At 32.9% G+C, this 26,633-nt stretch overlaps 1 protein-coding gene across 3 annotated transcripts in view; it reads left to right on the forward strand.

Moving 5' to 3' along the window:
• LOC111051967 (serine-rich adhesin for platelets) overlaps nucleotides 1-26,633 on the forward strand; it is a 152,165-nt gene that overhangs the window by 118,110 nt on the left and 7,422 nt on the right. For all 3 annotated transcript variants that reach the window (XM_039430864.1, XM_039430865.1, XM_039430866.1), the window contains 8 exons: nucleotides 10,712-10,779; nucleotides 11,940-12,045; nucleotides 13,616-13,822; nucleotides 15,712-15,892; nucleotides 19,032-19,157; nucleotides 21,654-21,814; nucleotides 23,261-23,398; nucleotides 25,148-25,345. In XM_039430864.1, coding sequence (XP_039286798.1) covers nucleotides 10,712-10,779; nucleotides 11,940-12,045; nucleotides 13,616-13,822; nucleotides 15,712-15,892; nucleotides 19,032-19,157; nucleotides 21,654-21,814; nucleotides 23,261-23,398; nucleotides 25,148-25,345 — 1,185 coding nt within the window. The remainder of the gene's footprint in view (nucleotides 1-10,711; nucleotides 10,780-11,939; nucleotides 12,046-13,615; nucleotides 13,823-15,711; nucleotides 15,893-19,031; nucleotides 19,158-21,653; nucleotides 21,815-23,260; nucleotides 23,399-25,147; nucleotides 25,346-26,633) is intronic.

The raw sequence follows: 26,633 nt of genomic DNA on the forward strand, positions 1-26,633 counted from the left end.
TGTTCCATGTTCCATGTCTAATTGAATGAAGAGTTGAATTATTTTGGAAGTTTGGAATGTAAGGTAGTGTTTTAATGAAGTAACTCGATAGTCTCTAGTAACAAATTTTCATAACTTCATCCTTACATCGTGCTCCCTGAAGTAGAAAATTCTTCCTGTCGAGACTTAATTGTTACGTAACGAATACCGGTATGTGTTTGCTTGGCTTCCCGCTTTCATGTTTGTAAATCTCTTTTTACCTTCACCCTTTATTTCAATTACCTACAAAGCTGATATCTTCCGTTGGCTTTGCATTGTTTGTTGATAGGCCTACAGAGGATGATGCTTAGAAACAATGACGGCCACTTTATGACGTCACTGCTTACAATTCGTATTAATACTTTGTAGACGTCAGTCAGGTGTTAATTCGTCTTTCTTGGATTAATTTATCTGCAATTAAATAAGTGCATATGAGCACATGTGAATCTCTGAGTGTATTGTGAGATTCATCAGCTAATTGGTTCGTGGTTCGTGCAATCTTAATTATTGGCCTTTATCTTATTGATCATTAATTATATAATATGACGTTTTTGAGATGAATCTGGTTCCTAAAATATGTGGTATCTTGAAGTGAAAATCATCAGTAATTATCAAAATTATTCGTCCTGACGGTGACAACGATGATTTTAAAGTTTAAAATTTGTTAAAAATTCCCCCACTCCTTTTGCTGTCATGCGAATCTTAGTATTGTGCCCAAGGTCTCAAAGATTGAAAGTGTTATAGGATTTTCACTCTCTAGAGAGACATTAAACACATTATTTCTCCTTCATTATGCAGATAATAAGTTCCAAGCCACTTCAACACATGTAAATAAATTTCAAGTTATTTGTAACTTAGATACAGCAGTAGTAGCTTAGATCAAAAGCGTTATAGTGCTGGTCAAGGCTCAAGTCACCGCATATTTAACCCAGTTACACATTCTCACCGCATTCATGAACAAAAAATGCGGTGCTAATTTCTCAGGACTACTGTACTTACAAATCTACAATATTGCAGTCGTATTTCTAAATACTTTGTCGATATGGCTGTAAGCTTGTATGATTTTGCTAGTTTTATTATTCACCAATTCCTATTAGTTTCAGTGATAAGTTTCACAATTCATGGGCTAGAAATGAATTGTTGAAAACTCATCTTACCTCTTTTTCTACCACTATTAAATTGTCCACTTCAAATAATGTACTTCGGAGTTTGTACTCTAACTTCACCACAGTATAATAAAAATGTAGCATGGAAGTTGAAACTTCTACTCACAGCTACATCGTAAGCTACTCAGTTGTTATATATTAATTTTGAAGATGGAGTAAATTTTCCTTAGAAACTAAATGAGTAGTTAGTTATGAAGAGTCAATCCTTGTTATTAAAATAGTCATTGATAATTCATTTCCGACTGACTTAATTATGAGCTAGATCCAACTCAATGTTAGACTAAAAGAATCCCAATTTTCAGACATTATTGTTTTGTGGATCCAAAATGCTTTCAACTCTGTTGAGAGATTCAATTTCAATCCCAAGAATTTTCCCAAAGGTAGAGTATTACTTAGTTTTGCTTTGTAAAATGTCTTATGATCATGGTTTTTTTGTATAGGCCAACGAAGGACCACAGTAATTCACCATTAACCATTATTATTATTATTTTCGTTGGTCTCCCGCTTTCGCCTCCAATACTCTTTCATCCTCGCACTCTGAGCGATTCGTCTTTCTAACGACCAAGTTTCAATTCTGGGTTCTTCTGGGAAAACATCAACTTTGAGCTGATTTCGTAGCCCTGCTTTGATTAGTGAATCTGCCTCTGTTATATTTAATTTTTGAATATCCTTCTTAGACTCTATAAACCAGTTCAATTTGTATCACCCAAATATTTCCATGAATATATTATTTGTTTGTCTGCTGGGATCCATTCTTAACAAATGAGCATATAACGCCAATCTGATTACTTCCGAAATCTTCTCAACATGTCTATAGATTTCCTCGTTGCTGCAAGTGAAAATATTATTCTCGTTGTGTTTACCAAAAATCTTTCTCAAAATCTTTCAAGGTATTACTACTACTTTCATTATTTTAATAACATTGTGTGTTAAGTGAAGAGAGGCTCTTATTAACTGAACTTGGCCCTCGAAAACTTGTAATGTTTTAAAGTGTGAAAATAAAGGCATTTATCTATCATCTATAGATTTTCAGTATCTCAGTATTCATAAATTTCAAGTCGTTTGATATTATTAAATCTACTAGCTAATCAAAGGCTTGCAGATCAGAAAAGAAAACCTATTAGAGTAACAATTTAGCGGTACAGTTCTACAAATTTCTTAGCAAATTCCTTGTCCAAGACAGGAAGCGATTTTTGTCCGTGTATTTTAATCCACATTCCTCACATTCAGTTCACTAACTCCAGTCGTTCACATGAAGGACACTCAATTACATTCCCATAACGGCAAGTGGTACAGCTATTGCGTGAACGTCAACTAGCTCCTATTAACTAACTGAGAAAAACTAACAAACGACTCCAGACTCCAGGCTAATTGTCGGCGTTAGCTAGCCACTTCTGAACTGTTTAACTTAGTATTCTATTCAAGTTCAAGTTGGAACCATTCAGAAATTGCCCTTGAACAAGTATTTTATGTTGTGCATTTTCTCTCTTTTCTGTTGTACAACTAACTATTGCTAGTTAGTTGCTAGTAAGCACTGCTTGTCCGCTCACTGCTATAAGCGCTTCATTGGCTTCCTCTATGAACGTCGTGTTGACGTTCTTCGCACCCAAATAAAATTTAAACTATGCAGACACTTCTCTGCTGTAATAATTGCTTGCAGCCTTATTTGGCTTCAATTAAAAGTGATGCAGGCAGCTTTTCTATTGGTTTGGGTGCAACCTTTCAATGGATGTTCGACTGCAAATGTCCGGTATTTTCTACTGTCAGATGTGCTGTATGGCTGTACCGGTACTATATAATATGAGGTATTTAATACTCTGAAAGAATTGTGTAGTATGTGCCACAGAGTAATGAATCTTTTCGAAGTCTTCCGGTTTCGGGAGACACATTGACTGCGCTCTCCTTTGAAGACTCCGTTTTATGATGGAGATGTGAACTTCAATTCAAGATACAAATCTCCTTGAACTACTCAACTCAATCTTAAATGATGTTGTCCATCACGAAATGTATAGCTAATATAAAACAGATGAAAACTTACCCCTCATGGGTCGACATGGGTAGTCACGCTTGTGTATTCTCATATTTCAAAAAATTGATAGCAACGGTACCATACTGTATACTATTTATTGTTGTTCGATGATATTGGTGAAATTCAACAACTCCATGAAGCAAATAGTAAAATATGCATTAAAGCTAGATAATTTCTACTTCTGGTCCAGTTTGTGTGTTGGTTAAAGTATAAGTAAAATCAATGAAGCTTTTCTGTCTTCTCAAGGAAAATGTTAAAAATGAATAAACCAATAGAAACTGTTGATAAATACAATAAAAAGTTGAGAAAGATCTTATGAATTTCATGAAAATATACACATAGACGCATAGTCTTTTAGGGGTAATCTTGTAGTATTAATACGATTGGAATTGATTATAATAGGCCTACTGCTGGTAAAATATGGTAGCTAGGTGTTTGAATTTATATACCTTGTTTGATTCAAAAGCTGCTATTGGTTCCAAGACATCCAAGGGTCAGATCTTGAAGCAAGTCTCATCACAGTAAGCACAGTGCTTGGTCGTATTAGCTCATAATATCGGGGAACCGAGCTTCGCTCTGGAGAAAAAAGCATAGAAAATTCATAACAATAGAGGAAATTATAATATATCTCTAGTTTATATTTGGAATGATATACTATGTTTGCTACAATATTTGTAAATATACACTATGTACCATGTACCATTCTACACTAATAGCATCAAGTTACTATTTTGGACTTTTTAGAGTAAACATGTAGCCCAACATTCACAACTATATAATGAAGTTTTCTCTTGAGAATTACTTCTAAATCTACTAAAAAAGGACTGTTATTCATACACTATGAACACTGAATATGGTCTATGAACACTGAAAATGGTCATTGTTATTACTATGTCTCATCACTTCATAAGCAAAATACTAAACATGCAAAGGCTAAGAGCCCCCAGCAGCTGTGTGCATCACTCAGCTAAAAAAGTTTTAGGGTTGAAGGATAAAAGGAAATTTAACTTTTTTGATGAATTTGGAAACATCGCGAAAATATGTTTTTATTTTGAATATGATTATTATTTTTGATTAATTATGAATAATTTTACTTTTCAAACCCTTAAGGTTTCTTCATCTTTCAGGTCGTGTTTATATTTTACAGCTGGCTATACGTCAGCTTATGAATTTCGGGATGAGATATTTTGATTTTCTACAGACGCACTCGCTCACTCACTTCCATTATCCACAGACAAAGAAAGTCTCAGCTGTTTTTCCAAGGATGAATTATCCTTTTATTGTCGTACAGCGAGTTTTCCTAGGGATGAGACCTAGTGCAATCGAATTTTTATATCACAAACCTACTATGTTCCAAATTTCGTGAGAATCGTTAGAGCCGCTTTCGAGATCCGGTGACATACAGACATATAAACAAATATATAAACAGAAATTGCTCGTTTAAAGTATAGGATATCATGTATATGTTGGTTATAATTATGTAGGTTACAGTAGAGCAAGATTCTTCCTCTTCTTCATGTTGTATAATTCTAGGACTTCCTTCGCGTCCTTCGTCAAGATTTGCAGGACTCGACATCAAGTGGGGCTGGCCTCGTCAAGAGTTCTCCTGATAATAATAGAGTTATCAGTCGCTGAACAATATCCTCTCACTTCGAAACAGACCGAGAAAGTTTTAACAGAACCTGATCAAGGAAAGCAATACCAACAAAGCGATATTGACCTTTTTCTCGGCTGGATATCGGTTAGTAAGGTGAACCTCGCGAACGGGTAACCATCAGTTGACCCACATTAAGTTATATCCCCACAGAGGAGAAAGTTCCCTTTCTGTTGGGTTACCTTTGACAGGTCTAAGGTCATTGGTTAACCGGATAAGCTGCTGGTGTTCTGTGTTCTGGAGTCTGGACCGAGCAACGATGCGTGAAATGCTATAAATAGACGCCAGTAATAAGTAATGGAAACTGTAAAAACTTTCCGGTTTATGTCCTTTTATGACTGAGCGCGTGTGGCCTATCACATTACCCTGTTATCTCTCTCTCATTTTCGACCACTATTTCAATATCCAATAGGATGGATGCAAATAAGAATGCGTATTTTTGTCTGACCCTCCATGATGATTTTGCACGCCCACTGAAATTTGCATACAATCTGAAAATAATATGAATGATAATAACAACAATGAAAAGCATGATTGAGATGAGTGTATGTAACTGGTGATTCCGGTTGTAGGCTAACGTACCTTTAGTACCATCCCATCAATTAATAACTGACATGAGAACTTTTATCATAAATTAATATGGTAATAATAATGAATAAATTATGAGATTATCATAGAATGAAATAAAAATCAGTATCAGATGATCTGTGTTAAACTTTCCATCGATTAACTGACACTGGATAATATGATAATAATAATAATTCAATCATTTAATTTATAATATTTCGCTCAGTTATGAAGTGGAAAAATTTGACCTACTTTTTGGACCAGTATACGGTTTCCAAATTCGGGGGGAGGAACAGTTTTGGGATGTACTGTACTTGTTTTGTGTTCCTCTCCCAAATATTTTAATGAATTTTGTATAGGCTAACTGGATCAATAGATTAATCATAGAAAATTTCGGAGATTATATTGGAATAATATTATAATTGAGTGACATATCATGACACAAGATTACTTTACAATGAAATCTTTGTTATTGTCCTTCCCTCAATACAATATACAAACATTCAACATACATTTAGGACCTGTTTCCGAGCTCGGGATATAGCTGAGTTCTAGACTTAAACCGGCTTTAAACTCGGGAGTCAGAAAATTGGCTTTCCGAGTCAGAGCGTTAACGTAGTCGAGGATTCAAATAGACCCTGGAGTTTAGAGATCACGTTAGACCCTGGAGTTTATAATTTCGCTTTCTGAGTGAAGGGCTTATAAGTCCAGGACTTGAATTAAATTCTCGCCTCTTTCCGACTCAAAGATTTATAAAAAATCGTTAAGTCCAGAACTTGAAACAGCGTGATTTTAAATCCTCGACTGGAGTACAGTTTTTTCAAAACAAATACTTTTTCCTACAGTTACCTTGAAAAGTGGTCATTCCTGCACTGATTACAGAACGCAAAGAATCACTTTTCCGCTCTAGTGCGGGAAAATTTTTTCTGCACTCCAGATTTGCAACATGGCAACGCAAAATAGTTAGTAGGTTATATGGAGCACCAGTGCAGCAAAATCAAAATTAAGTTGGTAACTGCACTGACTGGGCTGCTATAGTGTTGTGCTGCACGTGTGTCATAATATTAATATAAGGCAGTGGATGACAGCCACCACATTCAGCACACAGCCGCCTTCATTCATTTACTACTACATTATTCAATTTTAAATAAATTAAGGTTTTTATTAATAATAAAATTACACAGAAAAACATTTGATGGATTTCAGGGAATTTTATCCATAATTACCCACTTTTCATATTCAATGGTAACTGTAGGAAAAATTTAATGTGAGATACTTGCGCAAAGTTCCTCTGCTGCACTCAAGAAACCATCTGCTGCACTCAAGTAAACGTTTCTTTCGGTGCAGCAAACTGTCACTTTGCGCACTAGTTGCACAAATAACTATTCCAACTCAATAGGTAGCATACTAAAATTTTTATTCCAAAATAAGGATCAATGTTGAATAATAGCATAACGTAAAATGAAATGTTTATTCCAAAACAAGGATCAATGATGGATAATAGCATAACGTAAAATGAAATGTTTATTTTTTTATTCATGTTTCAAAAGGTTAGGATTAGCTTTGAATTTATAAATCTACACAATACAAAGTAATCGAAACGTATTTTCACAAAATAATTGTTACAAAAAAGTTTGGAGAGCATTTGAATTATCCCGCTGCAATCAGCTGCTGCCAACAATACTACAGCAAAATATTGTGAATTTCCCTCATGTTTACTGCGTTAAAGTCCTGGACTTAAATTCTCAAATAAGTCGAGAACTTATTAGACCCCGGAGTTTAGAACATAAACCCGTGACTCAGAAAGCTGATTTAGACCCGGGAGCTTATTTTAGTCCTGGACTCTATAAGTCCAGAACTCATAGATTTAAGTTTAGAACATTTTTGTAATGATATCCTAAATTTGAAAGTTTTTAATAAGTGATAGTCTTGTTCTATGTGTGTTGAATTAAAATATAATTATATTCATTATTTGTGACGTAATTCATATTGACATCCATTGTAACAAAAATAACGTGAAATTATATACTGTACAAGATACTGAAAATCATCATTATGTAAAAAAAAATCAAGAAAGTGAGGGAAATGCTACAATCAAATGAACACAGCTACGAGTGGAGTAGCTACTCCACTCATACGTCAATTGGAAGTATGAAAAGGTTGAACTTTGTTTGCTTAACATTTGAATAGACCTGACTGTGTCTCAAAATAAGTGCTGAGATTAAAGAAAAACAAACCGATCATTCAGCTTTGAGATACTCATAGTGAACGAATTACAGTCGAGTTCCAGTCCATTTGATTTGGCAAGGCCTGAATACACAAATACTCGTGTACTAGGACTAGCTGCCCCCGCGCTTACACTGGATTCCAAAACGTTTCATTCACCACAGACTTTTTGCTGATGTGGAGAGAAAGTATTGCATTCTATTACAACACTAAGCCGCTGTCAAAATGAACGTGTATTGAATAATTTGGGATTGAACTAGGAAAGATTTAAGAGCTCACTTGATGGTGAAGTCGACATTAGTTGTGACGTGGGTCAATGCAGTGCAGTATACTGTTCACCACAATGAAGCATTCTGATTCTGGAGAGTTGTATCATTTTTGGCACTTGTAACCTTCACTGGTATTGAATGTGATTATAATTTTGGCTTGAGCCATCCACATCTTTTCAGTATCGTATCTGAGTTATTTTATCGACTGCTATAACTTGTAACCAACTACATAGAGAATTAACAATTCTAATTATCATTATGAATTAAAAACTGACATATAATTATATGTTTCAATAGTATAACACACATATAATGATAACAGATAACTTATAACTTATAAAATATACAAGTATACTGACATATTATAATTATCTGTTTCATCATACCTACATAATACTCTGTTGCATATCCATACTTTTTCACGAATGAAGTAAAATTTGAATTTTAAAAACACTTATGAAGTGAAAATGCACTTACTGTTGGTAGTGACGATTGTTTCGACCTGGTGTGGGTGGGTCATCATCAGACTCAGATTATTATGATGTCCCACACCAGACTCAGATTATTATGATGACCCACACCAGGTAAAACGATCGTCACTACCAATAATAAGTGCATTTTCACTTTATAAGTGTTTTTAAAATTTATGCAGATGATCTACATCATCAATTTTAGGAAAGTAAAAATCAATTACACAAAATTGTATAATTGTATTTACTATTTATAATAATGGTAAATACATAATAATTGCTTTTTTTATAAATTTCATACACGAATATTGAATTGTCTCTTGAATATAATTCATATTTTTTTAGCAAATTGCTTAGATTAATAAATAATACTATTCCAACTATAAACTCTTTTGGAAAATTCTCATATTTGTTTCTTCTTATGATTTTTTTTTGTAGCTCGATAGTATTCAATATACATACATTTTATATGAACATCCAGTGGATATATTATGAGAAGAAACTGAATGGTCCATATGAATGACTTGTATTATTGCAGTTTGTACCCATGTAATAATTCTAGTACAAGGCTAATTCCTATGAAATTAATCCCTGCAGTTATTCTAGAAAGAAATAGACGTTTCCTACAGATATTATTTATCATTGAGGCATTATCATGTTTTTGAAATTAGAATAATAATCAGTTCCTTTTCTACATTTGCCTGGATACAAATTGGTGTTAGTTTATTGTAATCAGAAATAGTTCTGTAGTCGTACAATTGCATTACAATCCAAATGACTCATTATTTTTATTCAATAATCCTTTCTCTTTAGATTTCGTTGCATGAAAGAGTCCTTGGAAGTGTATTAATATGCAGTCATGGAAAATAATGGGTGCCTTAATAATAAAAAACACCAAGAAGTAGATATTAATTTATTGAGTAAATTGTAGTTTCAGTTCATACTCCGCTAAAGCAATTCATAATTATCAGTGTGCAAGTTAATTCTTAGCCTTTTCCCCTTTTTTCCATTTTTTACAAAAATAAGTGTTATTACAATTATAAATAACGAAAATTTAAATTCATAATGCTAGATAATATAGGCTGAATTCCACCCAATTTTTTAACCAGATCACTCCCGTGATTATCGGATGGGCACGTTATACTGTCGGTCCCGGCTGAAGTATGACAGTCGTAAGGCCCATTGACGGCTTAAATTATATATAAATTGACGGCTTAAATTGTATATCCAGGCGGTGGGACCTTCCCGCAAGGGACCTCCCCACCAACAAAAGCCATACGAATTTACTTTTTTAGTTGTAAATTAGAGGTACATTATTAAAATGTTTGAACATGTTTTGAGAAGGAAAATTATTTACTTCCGTCATAATATGTTCTGTTGGATGGACATCACCGCAATTTATTTGTTTACTTATCTTTGTATAGTAATTTGTAGATCATTGTAATTTTCTTGATTGGGGAGCAATTTTTTGTATCCCATATTGTTTTAATAAATAAATGAATAAATCACATTAATTAAACAAATACAATATTCTGAAAATAAAAAACAGGCGAATGCCCAAAAATTTATTTATAGTTATCATCATTCGATAGAAGAATTGATCAAACTGAATGAAAAAATTCAACAAATAGGTTTTATCGTCGATGATACCCATTCAAAACGCATTCAAGTGAAATATGCAAACATCAAAACTGATATCCATTTTTTTGTGTGTATAATATATGCAATGCATTGCACAGTTAATAAGAAACATGGTTGAGTTAGTGTAGCACAATGTGAAGTGCCTGTAAGCGGGTGTAAGGATCATTGAATTTTCTAGTTGATGAAATGTCACGTTTCATGGAAGTAATGCACTCTTCTCATTCCCTTGACACTTCAGTCGCTTCATGCGTGTCCGTGAGAAAAATAATGAGCAAGCGAGTGAGTGAGCTAAGGGAGTGAGGATGTCACTCAGTATAAGAACTCTCTCCACAGTCAGTGCGTTACATGTATAGGAAAGGTACTTCTAAATTCTAAGCATAACATTAATCAGAATATCAGAATATCTATGTGGTTATCATAAATTCATGTTTAAATTAAGATATATTACATGATAAAAAGTTTCTTCTTCTAATGGTAAATTATGCAGTCGCTTCTTTAATGAAAAGATCATTTCAAAAATAGACCAAATGTATGTGATCAATATTTTCATTGTTGAATAGAGAATGTTGTAAGTGGTTTATTTTTCTATGTCATTCCTCTGCTGTCAAAAACGTCAAAAACAGCTTCTTTGATTTTTGATCAAATATCCTAATTGTATTCTCTTTTTTCAGAAAAACTCATGAAGTCAGAGGGAAAAGAGTTGAGGAGATCGTTATTTTCTTTGAAACAAATTTTCCAGGTCAGTTGGTTTTGCAATTCGTTTATTTGGATCTAAAGAATTTTGATACGATTTTTTCATGTATTTGATAATATGACAATAGTTCTTAGGCTCAAGCCTGCTGAAACAAAGCTTGTTTAACAATAAATACAAAGAAATGTACTGAATAATCTCAAAGATAAAGAATGTAAGTAAGATTAATGCTAATTATGACTAAAATATATACAATAGTGGATAAAAGATATTAATAGTCGAAATGTTGAAGAGAAAAATAAAATAAAAATGATAATGAAGAAAGGTATACAAATAGGTTGAGAGGAGAAGAAAAAAGAGAGCGAGAATAGGTGATGATTCAATGATGTTCATGGATAGTTTTCCCTCAATAAATGAAGAAATGTATTAATTAATTTGGATGAATTAATAGAAGAGGCTGGAACGGTCGTGAGTTCCACAATTGAGAAGCTACAACTAGGAAAGACCTGTTCCACATAGCAGTTCTATGAAGAGGTATTTACAATGTGAATCGATTTGCTCTGGAGTGAACATCAGTGAGGAGGATGAAGCTATTTGTCAAGTTGTCGGGGCCAAAATGTTTTACTCAAGATTTCAAAGATACCTCATTTATTAAGATTGGTTAAAGAATAACAGAAAAAAATATTATTTTTTTATTGCATGCATGATCACTTTTCACAATTTAAACATCAATATTTTATTTTCAATTAACATCAAACATTTTTATTTTATTTTTTAAAGTTGAGTAGCATAAATATTCATGCCAAATTTCAGATCAATACAACATTTCGTTCTTGAGATAAAAATTTCTAAGTGAAAAAACAAAATGGCAGCTTTAAGGATAACCGCTGAGTTTTGGACATTTCAAATAGGACATTTGTAGTCTCCTATCATCCAGGAACAATGCCCTAAAATTTTCGACACTACTTCTGAAACACTCTGTATATTGATTCGGCCCTTGATCTTATTGAAACTCGTAAGAGGTTATTATATAGAGCCACAAGTGTAGCCGCAATTAACGATTTTCGAAGAAATCACACAGATTTGAATATGATTTTTACGAAAAACGCTCATTGTGGCCAAACTGTTTGCTCTGTTAACATACACAGCATCAGATCCTATTAAAATGTATTATAATAATTTAATGTTTTATTATCCTCTATTTTCAGGAAGACAAAGACCTTGTCCATGAATTTGTTCAGAACGATGGACTTGCCTGCCTCATTAAAGTTGGATCAGATGCTGATCAAAACTATCAACACTATATTTTACGAGGTGAGTGTTTTTCTGTATCATGACACAGAAGCTATCGAAGAACCTCTAGAAAATGACTTTCCAGACTCTTTGACACAATACCATTTCTAATTTAGAGAAGGAAGGCTTTTGAACTATTTTATAAACAATCTATGATAGTATTACCAGACTATTATCATTTTTACTGCTCTCATAATCTCAGAAATAACATACTTGAGTCATAAATGGATGAACTGAAGTTTTATAGCTTTTCATAGTGTGAGATTTGTAGTGAAATGGAAATTATTGGTAAGTCTCTGAAACAAGTTTTCATTACAATAAACATAAAACATTAATTTCAAGGCAATTAACCTGATATACATGATTATCAGCATCATAATGTATGATTATGCACTTTAAGGCCCAGTAGAAGTGATCAAATGAAACAATATAATCACCATAATAAAATGTTCCAACCCTATATAATATTTAATAATTCTCTTAATTGTTGTGAATTGAATGATGAATATCGGGGACCGAGCATCGCTCTGGATAAATTATAATAACATTCATAGTTCATACAGAAATGTTCTATCTAATCACAGTAAATTGAGATTCATTCCCAGAGGAATGCAAACATTTCCCTCATAAAGGCTCGGTTGCACAAAAGCCGGTTAAATTTTATTCCTGATTAATTCACGTGAACCAAATTAGAGTAGACCATTTTAAAAAGATGGATCTACTGGAATTAATCAGGATTGAAAATAACCCGGATTTTTTGCAACAGGCACTAAGTACCTGATTGAATGATTACAAAAGTTCAACAGCCGAATCATAATTTTGACACAGTCCCACACACATGAACTCGCTTATTCACTTCCATCATCAACAGACGACGAAATAATTATTATCAGTTGTTTTTCCAAGGATGAATAATGATTATCCTTTTAATGTCCTTCAGCGAGTTTTTCCAGGGATGAGACCCAGTGCAATCGAATTTTTATATTATAAACCTACTATGTTCTGAATTTCGTGAGAATCGTTAGAGCCGTTTTCGAGATCCGGTGAAATACAAAGATATAAATATCTAAACATCCAAACACCCAAACATCTAAACATTTAAACAGAAATTGCTCTTTTAATAGTATAGGATGGTAAAATCAATTTGAGCAATAACATAAAAATATTGTAATTATTTTCAAACATTCAATCCTTGAAATTCAACAAACTCATTCATGGATATCAGTGACAGTTAAAGTGACCGGTCCAGTGAGAGCAGTGATTCCTTTAAGTTCCAATGGACTATTCATACGTGCTGAGTGGGAACAGTCCAATCAGTACTAATGGAAATTATATTTTCACTGTGCTGGTTACTTTCACTGTTAATGACTGTTTCACTGATAATGAATGGGACTATTCCTACGTGCTGAGTGGGAACAGTCCAATCAGTACACATGGAAATTATATTTTCACTGTGCCGGTTACTTTCACTGTCACTGATATGAAGGAATCCAGCTCAATTCCATGATCATGTTGTGGTTGTTGCAAGTAATGGATACTTTAAGTGGCTGTTGTTAATTGTTCAGTGACCGGTCTGCCTGTTTTGTTTCAGCTCTGGGACAGGTGATGCTGTACGTGGATGGTATGAACGGAGTGATAGAGCACCCGGGAACAATACAATGGCTGTACAGCCTTGTGTCTTCCAAGTTCCGCTCGGTGGTGAAGACGGCTCTCAAGTTACTGCTGGTGTTCGTCGAGTACGTGGAGACCAACTGTGTGCTGCTCGTCAAGGCGATTCGCGCAGTCGACTACGTGCATAGTGAGTAGTTGCCTGCTCTTCCACTATGTTCCATTACAAGTGCACTTTGTCTTTCATCAGCAGCGGTAAATTTCATTACACATTACAATTAGTAATAATAGGTTACCTGGAAATTAAAAATTTAAGTACCCTTCTTTCAAAACTTTTATTCACAACTTATTTCAACATCTAAATACAATTTTCAAGTGAGTTCACTTCTTCACGTCTAAGTTCTAGTACAGCCCTAGTACTATAGTTATAGTACTCAGTAGTTCACATCTTCACTCACTTGAAAATGGCATTAAGATGATGAAACATGTTGTGAACTGAGAAATGGTACTCGGATTTCTAATTTCCAGATAAATGAGAGTAGCCCTCACTAAAAAGGGAATGATAGGTTGTCTATGTTATTTTGGTAATCAAGAGTTGAATAGCAGGGATCTCAATAATTTTCGTATAATTTATTAGTAGTTTGTTAGCTATTCATAAGGTTTAGATACATTACAGATGCTTGGATTCAATGGATAGTGGTATTCTTATTCTATACTACTCTTACTCTCTATATAGCAGGGATCTCAATAATTTTCGTATAATCTAATAGTAGTTAGTTAGCTATTCATAAGGTTTAGATACATTATAGATGCTTGTATACAATGGATAGTAGTATTCTTATTATGCCTGATTTTTGTTATGAATTGTTGAAATCATTTTGATTTTTGGTTGGATTCTCAAATCTCCAGTAAAGTATAAGAAGTCGTCTTTTGCAGAATAAGAACGTTATCTTATTGATAAAAATTGAAAATGGCATTTTTGTGGAAGTAGTTTTATCATATCTCACGAATATTATTGATTTTTATCAAATCTCGTCTTCCCTATTGTAAAAATTCAAACTGGAGTAAATTAAATTTAATTTTTTTTTAATTTTTAGCCTATCTTGAACTTCTAGTCAGTAAAGAATCTGATAACTATTTGCATTTTTACAATAAATTGTAGAGCACTCAATGAAGCTGATAATTGTTTAAACGCATCATTCTTTAAAGAAGCTAATTCCATACGCGTTTCTAGACACTGGGTCCAATCTTCAGCTCACATTGCCTTGAAACAGAGCATTCCAAGGTGCTGTGAAACACTCCCGGAATCAGATCAATAAGTATCAATATACCATTGTTGTAGTAAGAATCGTTATACTTATAAGATCATTATTATTGACCACAAGTTGGAGATAGGATATAGAAATCGGAATTCCACTCCAACTGTATTGTTGTGAAAGTGATAATGGTTACTTATGAAAATCTAATATTACCAAGACTACAATAAAAACAATATTTTCTTTATTCTGTTGCATATATTTTTGTGTTAGCATTCATATTTTGTAATTGTTATAGACATTTTGAAGATTTGTAGATCTACTCAGCTTATTGGAGGCTAATTGCAGCATGTGTCAGGTAGAATTTACCGACAATCCAATGTATACTGATAATTAAGTCTGATACTGATACTGGTCTTTTTATTACCTGATACAAGTATCAAATAACGTAAATTAACATGAAATATCAAACATTTTATGAGGAAACCTCATCTTTGTAGTGTCTCTTATGATGTAGTAAATCCATATAGGTACTTTCAAAGCGCTTGACAGGATAATACTTTGATTGTATGGTATGAGATGTTGTGGTATTTCTCCATAATTGTAATAATAAGACGTTGATGTTGTCAATACCACTTGACAATAAAAGTGATAATAAAAGTGGTATTGACAATATCAACGCTTGACAGGAGTTCATTCATCATTGAAAGCATTTACAATAGATATCATTTACTATCAGTACCGTAGACATCATTGAAACTAAGGGGTCTCCCCAGATTCATCTTCGATCTAGAATTAAATTCTATCCATTTTTGCTTTTCAGGTACCAAGCCATGGTCGAATATAATGAAACTGCTTAAAGACTACGATTCAGCAGATACTGAACTCCTAATTTACGCCACAACGTTGATCAATAAAACACTGAATGGGTTGCCCGATCAAGACTCTTACTATGATCAAGTCGATGCTTTGGAGGAACAGGGTTTCGAATCTATTATTAGGAGGTGAGTTCAATGTTTAGAATTCAATTGAACATTCAGTTGCTCCAACCAGAAACAAATAATCTATCATCAAATATCTTTACTCTATGCTCCAACTAATGAATTCCTGTTGCCCATTTGACTATGAAAATTCAAAAATTGAGAATTCAAATCGAATCAAAAACTTTATTGAGATTTTCACAGCTTGAAAAGCTAACTCACTTAAAAAATCAAACTACCTGCACGGAAACATCCTTTGCATAGTAGGAGTTGCTAATATTAAATAGATTGAATCATAATGAACTGTCAAAGAGAAAATTAGAAAACGTTATAGACAAAACAAGAATAGCACCAATAATGATGTTAATAAAATAAATGAATAATAAAGAGGTGAAGGAGAGTAAATTGAAGAAGAGGAAGTTGAAGAGATGAAAAACATACTATTAAAATAGTAAACGAGTCATTCGAAGGATTTTTCTCATTTCCACTGAATTTTTCCTCAAGATTACGGACGTATCAGTATCCGCCCAAAAAACACACATCACCAAACGGCTGTTGATTGTCTGAAGCTTCAACCTAGATGCAGATAGAATATCAATAATTATATTATGTTGGATAGATAATTTGATGTTATCATAATTTTGTGATTTTGATGGTTGTTATCTTCTTCATACATTAAATTGTTTGACAGAGTTCAATGGGTAGGTATGTTTTTCATCTCTTCAACTTCCTCTTCTTCAATTTACTCTCCTTCACCTCTTCATTATTTATTTATTTTATTAACATCATTATTGGTGCTAATAGAACTAACATTGCTGCAATTATCATTCTTTACTGAAATCATATTAGAAATTCCTGTGAAAAAATCATTAAACTCTTTAGCAGATAAAGGTGGTTCAGATTGTGGCTTATTCTTTGGCAGTCGCCCTGTTTCATTATTTATAACCCTCCAGGATGCTTTGCACATTTTATTAGATTCCAATATAAAATCATAATTTGCCTTTCTCTTGCCTTTCTATTTGATCTCTATAGAGCTGTTTCAATCTTCTATGATTTTCTAATAGTTCAGGATTGGTCTTGCATTTCTTATGGCTAAAATCTAATAGTCTTCTAATGTTATGTTCAACTGAGGAGTGTATCTGTTCTTTGCGCTGCTATTTTTTTAGACCATTTCTATTGAGACTGATTTTCTATTTTTAAGAGGACAACATCTTTTGAATTATCAGACACAACCTGCATAAAATTATTGAATGCTAAATTTACATTCTGTACAGATTGTTGCCAATCAACTTCATTCAAACAACGTATTAACTTGTTTATACTGTTATCATTCAACACTATATACACTTCAAATATATATCCATACTCTGTAGGGTGGAGGTTTGAAATGAAGTTATCTAGACATGAATCTAATCTTGTGGGAAGTGAGTTGATACAAAAACAGACATAACACTTCAATGTGTTGAGAAAATCTAATGTTTGTGAGCCCTTACCTCTAGGATCAATGTTAATGTCTCCGGCAATTACAATCTTATATTTGCAGTATTTAGCTTATCTGTGAAGACCCCAATTGATGTATCAGGGCACCGATAAACAGAAACTACTATCAATTTGATTGTATGTAAGGCTATCATAACTGCCTTAAATTGTTTGGGCTCACAGAAGGAGTTAATATTTAGTACAGTGAGAGGATTCATGAAAGACTCTCTAACATAGATAGCTGAGCCTCCGTAGGGAGTAGACCTATAAAAACTAGCTGCTACGGCAAAATCAGCAGGCTTATACAAATCTATCTCATCCTGAGTTCACCAATGTTCATAAACACAAAGTATATCACATGAAGTGTTATGATTAAACACCTCCAAAGAGTTGAGTTTATTTGTTATAGATTGTATGTTAATGTGTGAAATCACCAGTGTTTGATTAGACTGTCCATTCTCCACCTTCACTGCCGAAACCTGAGTGTTGCCCGCTCCTAGGTATGAGGAGATTCCACTGTGAGAAGCTCGTTTCCCGGAAGTAATGCAGGAGAGATTGGTATAGCCTGCGGCCCAACTCCGACATCTTGGCTCAAAATCTCGCGGTCCAACAGCAACGCTGGAGAATCAGGAGATTTATACTCTGGCACAGTCACAGAATAGAGTAAATCTCCAAGCAGGTCCACTGGTGAGCCGCACAGAGGCATCATCTGTTTTATCCTTAGAACCCTCATTTACCGTCCGAGATGAAGAGAAGTCATCAGTTAGAGAAATAAGCTTTTCAACACACTCAGACGCTGTGTCATCATCCTCGATTGCTCTGCAAATCTTCTGCTAGCCACCTCTTGCCCCAATTATTGAAGTGCATACCATGACGCGTGTGAAGGTTTCTATCAACATTGCTTGCCTCCACAAGTACAACATTCTTATGCTCTCTGATATAATAGATCTCATAGATTGATTAGTTTTTATTACTTCTTTATTAACGCATGACCAACACACTAAATCATATAATTTATCAACAAAATGTTCAATCTCGATTATGAAAATTTATTGCTTTGAAATAATTGAAAATTTTTAATTCTCTTGACGAATAGAATATAACTGATTATTTTGAACAAGAATGAACAGTTTGTATAAAATTAGATATACGGGTATCATCTATCCTCTATACAACCTCCTCTGGATAGGCTACATCTTGATATTAGAAAATCATTTCTTGCTTTTGTTTTAAAATCAAATCAAATTTATTGCCAAATTCACAAAAAATTAAAAACAAAATTCAGTTCAATACATTGAGAAGTTAACAAAATTCAGTTTAATACATTGAGAATAACAAAATTACAAAGACACGGGTTACCTTCTAGTAGATAATATTTCAATACCGGTACTTACCGAATCTATTTCACTTTCCATAACAAACAGCTAGTTAAGAATTTGTTCCGAACTATTTTTGATGTCACTACAGTCAAGTTTTCAATAACTTTTATCCAAAAACTTGACTATAATGTCGTCAAAAATAGTTCAAAAACGAATTAATATTTTAACTTCATTAATTTAAAGGAAAATTCAATTCCATACACTATTAACTCATTCCTTTATATCATGTTATTTGAAGAGTTCATTCTCTTTTAAGTATACTGATTTCATATTTCTTTGTTAATTTATGATAATTCATTTTTCAGATACATGTCCAAACAGGGAACCGATCTCGACCTGCTTAGACAATTTCAGATTTATGAAGCTGTTCTACAGCATGAAGATGGCGAGGATAAAGGAACTCCACTCAAACAACTGGATGAAGCAATAAGGTAAATTATCAATTAATTACTTCAATATTTCAATTTTGTTTCCATTGATATCAGTTATTAGAACCCAGGAAATATGTGTGTGGAAATTGGAACAAAATATAGAGAACTCTCAATAGTACCAGTTGAGTAGAATGATAGTACATGATATTGGATTAATCTTTCATATAGTTTAATCTTTTATCTGTGCTTGTAAGTGCACACAATAAGGCTAATTATTCACATTCAAAAACACAATAAATAAATTGATATTATTGAACCTGTCATAGGCAAATAAATCATATTTCTCTTATCTCATGGTTTTTCTTATATTTTTACGGTGTGCTTATTCATTGAATCTCAGCACTGAGTACTCAGTTTTATATGTTTTTGCAAACAGCAAAGGGGGGTCTTCCTGTTACGATTCCTTCCACATATGAAATTATTTTTCAGCAACGTGTGTAATTCGTGACGACAATTTAACATTATTGCAATGATCTAAATGTTTATACCGTACTGTTTCCTTGCGATTGAAATTTGATGGTTTATAGATTATGTCATAGTTCATAGGTTATGGTATCACCATAAATAATAATGCGACATGATAATTGATTCTTTCACTAGTATAAACTTTGCTGACAGCTCAATTGCCATTCAGTTGTTGAACAAACCTTGTTATTCGCAAAATATTTTTTCTAATAAATTTTCAATCATCACACTGTCATCATTAAAGTGAAAGTACAAAGCTCAGATAAATCAAACCTTGATTGAATTTCAAAGCAATTATCTGGTATTTAATTGGCCAAAGATGATAAAATATTACTCAATTCAATTGAAATTGGCGATTACTTTTTCAATAGTCTTTGGATAAATAATTTATTAATGCTGTATTTGAACTCAATACGATTACACCATAACAACACTGTCTTTCATGATAATGTATTATTGTTGTTTAGTATTATCGTAACACGGTAAAATTCACTTTAAATGCCTCAAGTAGTACGGGATTAATTCTTAAACTGTGTTTTTCGATTTTTTAACATATTCGTCGGTACGGTTGAACAGTTTATATAAATTAAGCAATTCATGTTATTTATTGACGTTTCATATAGCAAGTGGAAACTTCTATTACAATGTTTAAATTAAATGAAGAATATGCAGATGAAATGGACAAGGAATTGGCTAGACATACAAGGATTGTTGCAAAAACAGCACAGTTTTTGAAACTCAGGTTAGTTTGAATGTCTCTGTTTCTTTTTTTAACTGAAAATGCAGGTTACAGTAAAGCTAATTCGAAAGTATTTAAGTACTAGATTGTTGCTGTTGTAAAAGTTCTGGAATGATTTTATCCAATTATTTCAGAATCATTCTATAAAATTTCTGTTTGGGAGTTTGGAATCTCCCTCAACTCGTGCTCTATATTAGGCCAATTATTTCATCTTCGTTGTGAAAGTTTATCATCAAGCTCCCTTAATATTGATATAGCAGAATTATTCTGTTCCATACTTGATATCTTCTGGTTTCAAATACATTTTTCCTATCATATATAGCGAATTGTAATAAAAAAACTTGAATTCTGTAGGTTAATTTCTCTTCTTAAGTAATAAAAATATGATTTTTGTCCGAACTTTTTCTCATAGATTTATTTTTACAAGTTCCCATCATACATGACCTTACTCCAATAAAATAAATCTACCCAATTCAATTTTGATGAAATCAGAATCATAAACACATCTCTTCAGCACTTTTTATATTGTCTTATTCAGTAATCTTCAATTTGGATGAGAACTTATCAATCTCTCTTGAGTTATTCCTAGAGTCGAAATTGATTCTGAATTAAATGAATGGATTCTTCGAATCGTAGGTTATTGATTGATCCATAACGAATTATTGCTATTCACAACTCATTAAGAAAGTTTCATCATGAAGATATCCGAGTCCTATCATTAAATTTAGTTGCAATAAACTGGGATTGATAACCGTTTATAAGAATAATAATATGATGCAAATGTTGAATTGCACATTATATCTTTATGACTTAATTGTAATTTGTAAAACTTTTGCAATCATAATTTTAGTTTTCTGTGTGGTATTATTCCCCTTCATTTTCTAAAATTTTGAATATGACTCATATAGGCCACGAAGAACCGTCTAGAAACGTTTTGCCGAGCTAGAACAGTTTCAAACTCCATTTAAAAAATCTGTTGGCAGAAATTTTTCCAGAATCAGTCAGATAAACTGAACTGACTTAATATCAGCCACTTTTATGTCGCCATTCAATGATTATTGAGTAAATCACGTGGAAATAGATGTTAATCATAATTCAGAATATCAAATGTGGCGCTGAACGCTCAATGTTTCATTTCGCCCCATAGAAATCCATTTCATCAATGCTTCATTAAATTTATCTATTGATAATCTCCATCGGCAAATTCATCTTTTTTCGTGTAGGCCCTATGTTTTATTGTAGTTTTAGAGGTGAAAATGAAATTCATTGTTTTCTATTGTTCCTTGTTATAGAAAAACGTTAAGAAATCGGAAATGCTTGACAGCAACACTGCCTTATGTTGAGCGTCGTAAATCTAGAAGACATTCAACAGGAACTTCTCCATCCGCTCTCACTTTGAACCTCAGCAGGCTCCAGGTTGAACCAGACAAAACAAACGACGATTATCATAATGGTAAGCTCACAATCCACATTCGTAAATTTCTCAGAAAGTCTTAATCTAGTAGGTAATTCCCAATTAAGTTTCAAGTAGTTTCACTGGAAAATATGATTTTATTTAATAGTATCTTGTTAATTTGAAACAAATTGTCCATTGTTCCAGTGGACAATGAAATTCGCTTGATAAAATAAACTGGAGTAAATACTCGGAGAAGCATAATAATATTATGACCTTTGAAATTTCTATTGACATGACACATAACAATTTGTTATTTTCATAACACATAACAATGTAAATAATTCACATAACACCGCATCATCTTCATTATCAAACATATTTTGTAACCATCAAATGATTAACACATCTCAACAAAAAAATAACACATAGGGGTTTCTCGTTTTTCCACCCAAAACATTTTCAGAAGATCAGAACTTAGCATATAATATCACATTGCGAGGTAGTTAGTTATTGAACCCTTATAAATTATCTTCAGATCTTCACTGTCACTATCAATTTTCCTCATAGTCACACATATTAGGTTAAGAATTTGGGAAATACTTGAATATGTATTATTCCTGTTCATATATCTGAACTATCCATTTAAGACATCTTTACAACTTGAACTATGAATTATGTTTAATTAATTTGTTAAGAACCTATTGCAATTGAATCTTATTTATCATCAATTCATTCCATATTTTATTTAAGTTTCATTCTTCGAGTAATTAAATTTGAGTATTTTGTTCTTCAAAATGTATTATGTGTCTTTCCCAAGTTTGATGCTACTTCATGAATGGCTCCTGTATGCATATTCCTAATTGCTTTACAAAGTAGATAAATGATAAGGCTTACAGTTTAATATGATTCACCTGCACTGTAAAAATACATAAAAAGCTGATTTTTTTGTATAATAATATAATATACAAAAGCAGAAATATTTAACAGTATGTATGCTGATGACAACATTTTCATGGTGGAACATTCAGAGAGACTCAGAGACTGAAAGACAAAATTGTAAGAAAAGGAGAGTAGAATAAAATAATGGACAACTGAGAGAATGCAAAGATTAGGCTAAGTATAGTACTAAATATTTATAAAAAAATATTTTGGTATATAGGTTGGGGCTCAAGTTGATGGTTGGAGAATTAGATCCTCAAATTCAAGCCTTTCAATAAAGTTTCTGCTTTTCAAAAACTCTCATCAACTTAATTTATTGTAAGCTTATAACTTTTTTGTCATAATTTTGTTATAGATGAGTAGCTATGCTTATTCTAATGATCTTATAATGTTATAACAGTTTATTATTAAATTTGGTAAATAAAATTTTAGTAAATAATTTACCGAGTAACTAACTAATTTCGTCTTATAGATAAAAAACTGAAATACATGTGCTTGTTTTAATGATTTTAATACTGTGGCTAACTTTGTGTGATTGACTAACTTTTAATAATAATTTGTCAGAGAGAGACGTCGGTGTGACGCCTGCTCTGAGGAGGAGGAGAGAGAGAGCGGAGAGGCAGAGGAGTTTTATCAAGGAGCAGCGGGAGGCGAGTCTCAGGGTGTCCGTCAGCTCCACTGATCAGTCAGGCAGTGAAGATGGTACTTTCCTTTCAATTTATTCATCTATTTTCTCATTGGTCATTCCACCGTGCGTAGGAAATGATTTGGTAGATAACTGATCAGTCAGGCAGCGAAGATGGTACTTTCCATTGAATTCATCCATCTATTTTATTGGTCATTTCATTGAATCCTGACGCTCTGCGTAGAAAATGAGTTGGTTGGTTACTGAGAAAATCAGGCCTAGATACCGATCTCTCAGTCCTAGTCTACTTATTCATAACCAGTTAACAGTAAATGGCAAATACTACTACATTTATCTGTGAAGATAAATATAATGTAATAATAACAATGTAAAAAATTCAAAGTATAATTTGATTTTTAAAAATACAAGTTGAATACAAAAAACAATAGGATATAAGATTTTCAAAGTATTCAGCTTGCTCTATTGAACAAAATTAAACGTTTTGTTTCATTTGATCAGATGTGATGAGGATTGTTGGTATCTAAACTTAGATCAGTCAAACATAGAAATATCTATGGATTTCATAATAATAATCAATTCGTAAGTCCGTAATTAAATAATTTCATTTTCAAAGTCACTTTTAAATGTATTTATAAAACACAATTCCCATTAGATTGAGCAATATTAAAATTCTTTTAAAATCCCGTAGAGAACGATATTATTGAATTTATTATGTCATTCAACTTGTAGGTTTACATTGAAAATGAGTAGGCCTACTCAGGGGTGCCCATCCCCCCAATGGTCCATGTCGCAAAATCACCCTCAAAATTTGGTATCCATCTATGTACTTAAAAACTGTATATTGAAAAATCCCCCCCATTTTCCCTAGTTTTTTCCAAAATTCCCCAAAATTCAGCCTCATGTCGCAACTTGCGACATCAAAACATGCTGTGGGCAACCCTGGGCCTACTCATACCAAAGATCAATTATTAATGACCAGAGATCAATGATAAATTATCAATTAAACCAACGATCGAAGTTTATAAAAACAGTTGTAAAGTATCTAATTTATTCACATGTATTTTTCCCCTACATTCTTCTTGATTTATAGAGAAGAAAACATTATAAAAATATATTTGGAAGACTTTTCTTCAAGTGCACCTCCATGCACCAATTCGACTACTCATGCATTTTATTATACAACTCATGAATAATTAGAATAGAATAGAATTGTTTATTGACATTAAACACATAATGCAATAGACATAGTCATCAGGAAACATAGAACATACAATAGTCACACAGACAAATACAAAATAAAGCGTTTCACAGAAGTCAATATGGAGTCGGAACGCACATCACAATAAGCTTCAACAAAAAGTTAGTTCTATACATAAATGATACATAAATAGATATAGCCTATGAATACAATTAAACTGTGAAATGAATCATAAAAAATAAAGGCTCTCCATACTCAAATCATGCCATTCTTGAAGTGAATAGAGTGGTTTTGAATTGATTTTGTAGTAATACCAATAGATCTGTATTAAATCGAGTATCATGATATAATAAATAATATATTTCTCCCATTAAATACAGAATAAAAAAAACATAATCGTTATAAAAAAATTATGATTCCTTATAAGATGATCATCTAATCTTTCCAGGGCATCATCCTACACTATCTGCCGGAACACAAGCAGATAAAATTAAAATAATGGATATCCTATTAATAAAAACCAATTTGATTGTTATGAATAAAAAAATGTATTAAACTTGATCCTTTAATTATCAGTTTGAATGAGATTTTTGTTGAATTTGGCCAGGTGGCAGTGTGCAGCAGAATGGCAGCCACGCAACTCAGAACGGGGACTCGGAGGAGCACCCAGTGTGCAATGGCGATTCGACTACATCGCCGCTGCGTCGTGATAACACTGTCAAGGATCTTAGTCAGAGGCTGGCATCAACACTCAACGGAACTGATGCCTCCAACATGAAGGGTCTCATTTCCAAAGCCAAAGAAGGTCAGCAAACGTCCAATCTATTATTGGCTAATGCTATCCATTATCCATGCACAGTAATCAATTAACTCTTCCATTCTCAGATAGAACATCCAGTTCCCATTACAATATACCATTGTAATTCATGGTTCTATTTTCTATCATTTTCAATGAATTTCAAACTTTGTTTTTTAAGAGTCTCCTTAACAGTCTCTCATTTGTCCGTCTATTAACAATTACTAAAAACATTACTTTTTTAAATTGTTTTTCAAGAGTCTCCATCCTTAATAAGAGTCTCTCATTTGTCCAGTCTATGTATTAACGATTATTAAACACATTGCAACCTCTGTTTGAGTACTAGTCTGTTATAATGTATGTATAATTACTAGTATAATTACTATGTATAATTACTATTATAATTACTAGTCTGTAATTGAGAGTGTATGCGTCTGCTAAGTGTCACTATACTTCACATAGATCATTTAACATTTTTGTTACCGTATTGGTGCTCTTAAATTTTTATTCGAGGATTGCTTTTGACTTTACTTGAATTCTGATCAAATACCCTTTACATTTATAATGGAGCGATTTATTAGCTATCCGTTTGCTATTCATTTATATTACTCATAATCAGTGAATATAGTGTTTCTCCCATGACCAATTCATATATATATATTTTTTTACTTTCTTTGATAGATGTCGATTGAAATGTGTAACTGGTTATTTATTTATCTCATATCGTACAATTTTAAATTTTGTAATGTCTCAATAGGCTTATGCCCAGAACTGTTCTCATTTCAATTTGGACAACATTCCAAACCAAGCAAACTTGTTAAATATCAACAATTTATTACTATAAAACAAAAATTCCACAGCTTTTCTATGAATATAGAGTATAAGTTAATTATAAACATACAAACTATTATAAGAAATCTGGGGTGGTTACGATCATAATGAGAAAATGAATGAAGCGGCATAAGAGGATATCCTATGGTGCAGGTCGTTTATGTTCCAAATTCCAAGCCGATTTTTGTCAACTCAAGCCGATTACTGTCGACTGCAGTCTATTATTGCTGTTTTAGCCGAGTGAGAGTGTAGGAACGGCACAGTATGAGAGACTACCAGCGTCACATAGCTTCACGAAACAAACTACTATGACTATCGGCTTGAAAACATTGAACATTGGAACATACACCATTGGATATCTTCTTGTGCTATCTTTTATCCATGTTATAATATTCAAACCAAGCAATCAGATTGTCACCAATCGATCTATACTCCGTACAAAATTACTTTAAACTTGGAGGAATAT

This window comes from Nilaparvata lugens, chromosome 6 (genome assembly GCF_014356525.2).
Source record: "Nilaparvata lugens isolate BPH chromosome 6, ASM1435652v1, whole genome shotgun sequence".
Classification (NCBI taxonomy): domain Eukaryota; kingdom Metazoa; phylum Arthropoda; class Insecta; order Hemiptera; family Delphacidae; genus Nilaparvata; species Nilaparvata lugens.